An 8,367-nucleotide genomic window follows, 5' to 3' on the forward strand; every position below is an offset into this window, starting at 1 on the left:
ATTAATTATATATATTTACCCAACAAACCAGTGCTGACACCAACAAGCATTGGGATTTACCATGGGTCGGTGCGGGGGGGCGGGGGGGGGCGAATGCTGTCCTTTGGAGATACAGGACAGACAGCTAAGCCTGCCTATCCTCTGCCACTAGGATCCACCCCATCCCTGCTCCTTTGAGCCTATCTTATACATCAGAGGTCAGGCGCAGGGTGCCTTCTGGAAGGCAGTATAATATAATGCTGGGGGGAATTGGAAGGAACTTAAGTGCCTTTGTTCTGCAAAATGAATGTAGCTTGATCTTTTTCCTTTTCTTTTCCTCTTTCTTCCCCAGACCCCCTCCCCCTCACTTTTTTAAAACATATTTTATTGATTCCAGAGAGGAAGGGAGAGGGAGAGAGAAACAGAAATATCAATGATGAGAATCATTGATCGGCTGCCTCCTGCATGCCTCCCCACCAGGGATTGAGCTGCAACCTGGGCATGTGCCCTGAAGAGGACCAGGAATTGAACCATGACTTCCAGGTTCATAGGTCGATGCTCAACCACTGAGCCATGCAGGCTGGGCCCTCCCTCCCTTTTTTATTTTTTAAATATAAATTCTCATTGATTGGGAAAATATATTCACACTTTCAAATGCTGTGCAGGGACTTTCTCTGGTCCAAGTATGTCCCTTTGGGGGGAAAATATGTAGTTCATGGTGATGAATTCACTTCACCAGTAGAAAAACTGTACACAACTATACTGCTAGGATAATACCTGGCGGCAGCCTTTCTGTGTCTCTGAATCAAGATTTCCTATCCTGACCTATGACGAGATTACAGTTTTCACGGTAACCGACCCATCCAGGGAAAGCTGCTGTAATTTACAGCAGGCTTGCAGCGAAACAGCCAGTGGACGATCATCAATTTAAACTGTAAATAAGGGCCTGCTTTGTTCTGGACTCTGATCCCAGGAACGCCCCTAACAAACTGCCTGCAAAGCCAGGGCAGGCCGGCTGCCTGAGACGGGGTGATTGAAGAACCCCACTGGGCCTCAGGAGCAGCTAAAAATAGCAAGGAGAACAGGAAGGCAAAACAGGTTTCTGGGACCACAAGGCAGTGACCCCATGTCAGTTTTATTCCAGTTCCTCCCACAGATATGAAAAGCAAATAGAAATATCTGGTACAAAAGATGTTCCCTGGTTTCAGAGCTCCCTAGGGAACTCAAAGAACTAACACAACCCTTTACAGGAGCCTGCCTCTTCACTGGAGGGCACGGAAGTCCTAGGGGAATTGGAAGGAACTTAAGGGCCTTTGTCCTGCATAATTAATACAGCTTGATCTTTTCCTTTTCTTTTCCTCTTTCTCCTTCCCCCTCTTTTTTAATCTAAATATTCACTGATTGGGGAAATATATTCATACTTTAAAATGTTGCGCAGGTACTATCTCTTGTCCAAGTGTGTCCCTTTGGGGGAAGGAATACGTATTTCATGGTGATGAATTCACTTCATAAGTAAAAAAAAAACTGTACACAAATATATTGCTATGCCAACTTTATCGGTTTCTGTACCACTGGGAAGACCTCCATGGTCCTCCAATATTTCTTAAATCTATCAACATCACGGAAAGTGATCCTGAAGGCCTCGGTTATCTGCAGAGGAAGAAAAGCAAAGGTCCCTTCTCTTAGGTTCCCCATATTTATGGGAGAATATGGTGACTTAAACAGCTCAGGCCTGGCTCTGCTTCTGGAATGAAGCTGTCCCAGAGGAAACCATTGTCTCATAGTCATGGGCAACCCCTTCTCTTTCTCTGGACTTAGGGTTGGCCAAGTCTTGCTTTCAGCAAAACGCCCATGGCCAAACACCCTCTCTAAAGTCCTCCAGATAGCTCTAGATTAGTGATGGCGAACCTTTTGAGCTCGGCATGTCAGCATTTTGAAATTAACTTAACTCTGGTGCCATGTCACATATAGAAATTTTTTGATATTTGCAAACATAGTAAAACAAAGATATATTTTTGATATTTATTTTATATATTTAAATGCCATTTAACAAAGAAAAATCAACCAAAAAAATGAGTTTGCGTGTCACCTCTGACATGCGTGTCATAGGTTCACCATCACTGCTCTAGATTCAGGTGCAGTGGGAGTGAGACCAGGGTACTGACATGAGTGGACTCCATGGCAGGGCACCTTGCTGTATGCTGTCTAAGCTTTCCTTTCAGTCTCAGGAACTACTTATCTCAGGACTTCAGAGTCTCAATCTTTAAGTCCTGCTCCTGCAAACAATCTTGGAATCTCTAGGTCATCACCTATTCTGATGCTAATGAAAAGACTATGCTTACTTATGATATTTGACATCTTATATATTTTAAAATATATTTTTATTGATTTCAGAGAGGAAGGGAGAGATAGAAACATCAATGATGACAGAGAATCATTGATTGGTTGACTCCTGCATGGGGATCCAGCCGGCATCCTGGGCATGTGCCCTGACCAGGAATTGAACCAGGACCTCCTGGTTAATGGGCCAATGCTCAACCACTGAGTCACACTGGCTGGGAAAAATCTTGTAATTTTAAATCATATTTTCTTCTAATGGACATCATTAGATTAGAACAATTCTCAGACATCTTCTAGTAAATTTCTTTGTTTTGCCTAGATCAGTTTACAAAGGGGAAATGAAAATGACTCACTCACAGTCACCTGCAAGGTGGAAATATTCTCGAGGAAACTTTCAATGACAAAAATGTCATGTTCCATTCATTACGAAAATACAGGACCTCTGAGGGTGGAATGCTGGCTTATTTCTCTTTGCAGCCTATGGTGCTTACAGTTTGTTGATTGCTAAACAAAATTTATTAAAAATGTGAACTGGAGGAAAAATCAATAGGGTTTATAAGAATTGATTCAAAGCTAAGCAAAATAACTAAAGCTCATCATAAAAATAAAGGATAGCCCAGCCAGTGTAGCTCAATGGTTGAGTGTCGACTTATGAACTAGGAGGTCATGGTTCAATTACCAGTCAGGGCACGTGCCAGGATTGTGGGCTGGATCCCCAGTGTGAAGCATGCAGGAGGCAGTCAATTCTCTCTCATCATTGGTATTTCTTTCTCTCCCTCTCCTTTCCTCTCTTAAATCGATAAAAATATTTTTTAGAGACTATAAGTTCAGCTCCTCAATTTAGTTCTATATACAGATCAAAATTGTTTATATCTAATTATTGATGATGGACCAATAATCAGCCAGTAAGGGGGTGATGGGAATGTTCAGGGTCTATCTCTCAATATTGAAGATGACATTATTAAACTGTGCTGTGTAATACTATGGCCATCAGCCACATGTGGGTACTTGCCTTTAAATGAATTAACATTACATAAAATGTAAAACCCAGTTTCTTGGTCACACTAGCCATATTTCAAAATACTCAAGACCCCAAGTGGTTCCTGTCTACAGTACTGGACAGCTTAGAGAAACATTCCTATTACTGAAGAAAGTTCTAATGAACACTGTTATTTATAGAGGATAATCATGACTGTGACCTCCAATAATTATATGAAGGAGGAGGAAAAAGAAGGTGAGAAAAGAAGAACAAAGGGAAGAGAAAACATTGATTAAGCTTAACTAGTCTGTGCTAAACACTGGAAATAACTTATTTCATATAATATTCACAATGCTCCTCCTGAGGTATGTCCTATAATTATCCTCTATTTTACATTTGATGACACTGTGCTTGGAGAGAGAAAGAACATCACCATAGTTGTACACTTGCTAATTGGCTTAGCTGGGTTTTTACTCCAGCCATCGGACCAGTCTATGGGCTCCTGGCAAGTTCTGCTGCTCCTACTGAAGAACCTGACATGTTTAGAGCCACGGGAAACATTATACTTTGCATAAGTGGTTCTTCATCCTAGACACAAACCGAAAGCATCTGGGGAGTTTGCTCAAGGTACCTGAGCCCTAATCCAGAGCAATAGGATGGGACCGGGGCTTGGACATTTGGGGACCGCTTAGTGCTTTGAATGTGCAGCCAGTGTTGAAGATAACTGTTTAGAGTTGTTCTCATCTACCTTCCACAGTTGGGTAACAAAATGAAGACCCTGCCCAAGGCCATTAACAGTCACTCCTGACATATCTGAAATTTTCTTATTTAAAAGCAAACATTTTCTTCCTAAGAAAATATCTCTCTTGGAAGAGTAATAGGAGCAGTATATTGTACTATGACTGTCAACCAAGAGACCTGAATTCTAGTCCCAGCTGTGCCCATAACTCTGCCACGGGAACAAACCACTTCTTTTCTTTAAACCTTAGTTTTCTCACCTGTAAAATTAGGGTGTGCTATATGATGATCTACCGGGTTCATTTAAGCAGTAACTCCATCCTGGCGTTTGTATGCAGGTTGTATAAACTTTAGAAATAAAACTTCCAACCTGCTATGGTGACAATGTACTCACTTCTATTCTAGTTCATTTATTTACTCCATGTCCATGGAAAACGGGAGGACATCAGATGAAAATCCCATCTTTTTGTCAAGGCTCATTCTGATTCTCATCGCTGATTCGTCAGAGGTCTTATGAGAGAGTCAGCAGCCTCCATCTAACAAGATTCATTGCCTGTAGTTGCCTTTTGAAAATGGTAATGGTATGCCTACACCTTGCCCTCCTTACAGTCACAGCTGCTGATCTGAAAATTACAATGTCAGACATTTTACCACCTTAACGCTCATCAGCTCATCTATACATCTCTTAAAGCTTAACTGTAATGGATTTTTAGGTAGCTAGAGAGGTTAGCCAAGCAAAACAGAAATCATATCATGACTAAGTAGCATGCTGAATATACATTTCTTACCTTACGCTTGTTGGTAGGACACACGTAGAGATAACTTAAAATTGTTTTCAACCCAACTTTATCATTCAGCTTCTCATAGGTTGTCCCATAATCGGTTGACCTATAATTCAAAAGGAGCATTAATGAGGACAGAAGGATACGTCATTTGGCTGCTTGTCAGTATAATGTATGTTTTCCATAGTAGAATGGCTCTAGGGAAGTTGCTAAGTGATTCATGCAGTATATAATGATGCTTAATTATGTACACAGTGGCATCATGTGATGATTAACATTTGCATTTAAATTGAATTGGTAAAAATTAAAACCCCATCTCTCTACTGCTCCTTAACCCTTGATGCATGCACATTGCATAAAGGATGTGGTTAATTTTAAAAGCTTAAGAGATGAGCATTTCCCTTGTATTGACCAAAGAATAAAGAGATTTTTATTTAGATTTGACATTTCCAAACATATGCTTTTAATCTTTGGCACAATGGAAAAGGAGATTCTCCTGATTTATCTACAAGTTGTGTCTTCTTCCATGAGTCATAGAATATATGGTGGGTCAGTCCTTTCAGAGGTCATTTCCTGTTATTGAAGAGCGAGAAAATGTCTTAAAGTGTGAAATTTCACCATCTTACTCAGTGGCCTTTTCCAGGGTTCAGCAACCTGGAGGTGAGAGGACATTGCCTCTTGGCACTGACCCTACCTCTGTGGAGATTCTTTCATCTTTACCCAGCCATTGGTCAACAACTTATTGATTCAGACTGAATAAATAGGCCTTAATCACCCTCTCTAGGAAAAGCTATTATATATTTCAGAATTGTAATTGTATTAGACCATTATTACCACTGTGTGCAGCAGAGAATATTATCTGTATTTGAAGAAATTGGTTGAATGAACTTAAGTGACCTATTCAAAGAAAATAGCTGATAGGTGGTCAGCCAGAATTTGAATCCAGGGATTCTGACCCTCAGTGCTGTGTTACCAATATTATGCCACAGCTTTATTTTTTTATTTAAAGTAAACAGGTATAAATAAAAGTTCCTTTCAGCCTGCTTTTTACAGATAGGAGAGTCCTGATACCATTCATTCATTCGTTCATTTATATATGTTTATAGAGCTCCTAAAAATGTGCCAGGACACAATACATTGCTCCTACTCTCAAGAATCCAACAGCTTTACATGAGGGGCAGACACATATAAACTTATGATGTGTTAAGTGCAATGATACAGATAAGAATTAACAAGGCTTAGAAAATAAAGTTGGTTTAATTAGAAAAATATAAAAATGTAATCACCTTAATTCATTTCTAATACTGATAAAAGTTACATGTCCTACAGGTCAGAAAGGCTAAACAGAAGTTTGTGCTAATAATCTCATCACCATGAATTAAGGGCCTACTCCAGACCAGGCACAACAGCATGAAAGCTGTGTAACATGTGATTCTGGAATTAAGGAAATAAGAATTTATTCTGGTTGAGGATCCAGGGTATTTTCACCCTAAAAAAATAAAAATAAAAAATATATATATGGATATATATTGTATTCGTATTCTTGCAATTATATATTGTAATACACTATGTAATATATTTGTATATGTTACAAATAGTAATTCAAGATTGGGATATTATGCAAAGATTTTTGGAAGACCTATGGAACTTGACAATGGAAAATGGGTAGAACTTTTAAAAAGAGAACTGGTAAGAGCACTATAAACTAGAAGGCACTTTGTATAACCTGAGGATATAATCTGCTTTCCTCAGGACCATTTGAAGAAAATCCAAAACTCTTTCATAGATTTTACCTCTGGATCATATTCTTCCCAAACTCATGCTGATGTGAAATTTCCTCCTATCTCCCTGAAATCTCTGAGACTTATTTTCTAACTTAGTGCAATCTCAGCATTTGTTTATTTGTTTGTTTTTCCATTCTTACCCTGGCCTTACCGGGATACATGAGAAAAGTTTGAAAGGTAAGTGAGAAGAGAACTTTCTCTTCTTATAAAGACATATTTGTCTCAAAAATTTTACTAGCCTTTCTCTGGCTCATTTTCTTGGATAGTTTTTTCTATTCATTATTCTGAACAATACTTACAAATTCAAGAACAAACAAATAGATTCAAAATCCACATCAAGGGTGGTGATGTGAGGAGAGTGAAATGTGCAAATACTGTTACGTTAGTAAATTTTGCTATTGATAGGGAGAAATCAGTAGAACTAAGTTGGAAAGGAGAAAATGGGTCACTTTTCCTAGAGGGGGTAAAAGGAAAGGAGGCTACAGAAGTGGGGACCAGCCCAGAGAGAGGTGATGATTAGTTCTTATAATTTCTGTCAATTTGACCCCTGAGCTATTCAATGAATATTTTTAGATTAAAAAAATATTCTACAAGGACAAATAAAGATTATCCATAAGAATTTTATATAAAATCATCCTCATTTGCATGTGTTTGTGGGTGTGTATATTTACTGAAATCCCAATGTGATAAGATGATAATGAAGGAACTAGTTCAGATTTACATTAGCAACTTATTTTTTTAGAGAGAGCTTATACTATGTTATTGGATGCTTCCCTCATATTATAACACGAGGGGCCCAGTGCACAAATTTGTGCACCTTGAAAGGAACTGTGGGCTGCAAGGCTGTGGTGGGCACAGGGGCAGATCTCGGCCCATCCTCTGCACCCATGGCTGGCCCCTCCCGCCATGGCCCCCAGTCCCGTCTTTGCACAGCCCCGCTCCCGCTCCCACCACCTCTGCTCCCACCACTGCCACTCCCACGCACTGACTGCGCTGGCCCTGCTCACATGATTGGGGCCGGTGCCATCAGCGGGCGAGCGATCCGGAATGGAGCTGGGCGCTGCCAGCGGCTGCCAGCAGCGGCTCTGGCGCCAGCAATGGGTCCAAGCAGGGCTGTTGCTGGCAGCGGGTGCAAGAGGTAGCTGTCAGCCCTGATCGCCCCTCAGGAGCAGGGGGAGGTGAGGAAGCCCTAAGGGTGATCGGGGCTGGCAGGCACTGCTTGCACCTGCTGATGGTGCCAAGCGATCAGGGCCTGGGCTGGCAGCGGGTGCCAGTGGCCGGGGCAGGTGCGGACCGGCGCCAGGCGCCAGCAGCAGGTGCAAGCGGGGCTGGAGCGAGCAGCAGATGTGAGCACCGGATGGGATCACAACGTGTGGGAGCAAAGAATTTTCAGTAACCACCAAAGGCTCAACCCAATGATAGCGTGTCCGGTGCTCCCGCTCACCTGCTCCACCATCCCACCATGGCTGACACCCTCCATGTTCCATGCTCTCCCACTTGCTGCCAATGCCCGCCATGTTCCACACGTGCCCCCTGGTGGTCAGTGCACATCATAGCGACCGGTTGTTCCACTGTTTGGTCTATTTGCATATTAGGGTTTTATCTATATAAATTGATTCAGAGAGGAAGGGAGAGGGAGAGAGAGATAGAAACATCAATGATGAAAGAAAATCATTGATCAACTATCTCCTGCACACTCCACTACTGGAGATCGAGCCTGCAACCCATGCATGTCCCCTTGACAAGAATCAAACCTGGGATCCTT

At 41.4% G+C, this 8,367-nt stretch overlaps 1 protein-coding gene across 1 annotated transcript in view; it reads right to left on the minus strand.

Annotated features, from left to right (window-relative positions):
• Positions 1–8,367, minus strand: part of SORCS1 (sortilin related VPS10 domain containing receptor 1) — a gene marked incomplete at its 5' end in the record, with an annotated part of 483,392 nt that overhangs the window by 229,422 nt on the left and 245,603 nt on the right. The window contains 1 exon segment of the mRNA XM_006779616.2: positions 4,825–4,924. Coding sequence (XP_006779679.1) covers positions 4,825–4,924 — 100 coding nt within the window.

Source organism: Myotis davidii, unplaced genomic scaffold, assembly GCF_000327345.1.
Source record: "Myotis davidii unplaced genomic scaffold, ASM32734v1 scaffold107, whole genome shotgun sequence".
In the NCBI taxonomy this organism is placed as follows: Eukaryota; Metazoa; Chordata; class Mammalia; order Chiroptera; family Vespertilionidae; genus Myotis; species Myotis davidii.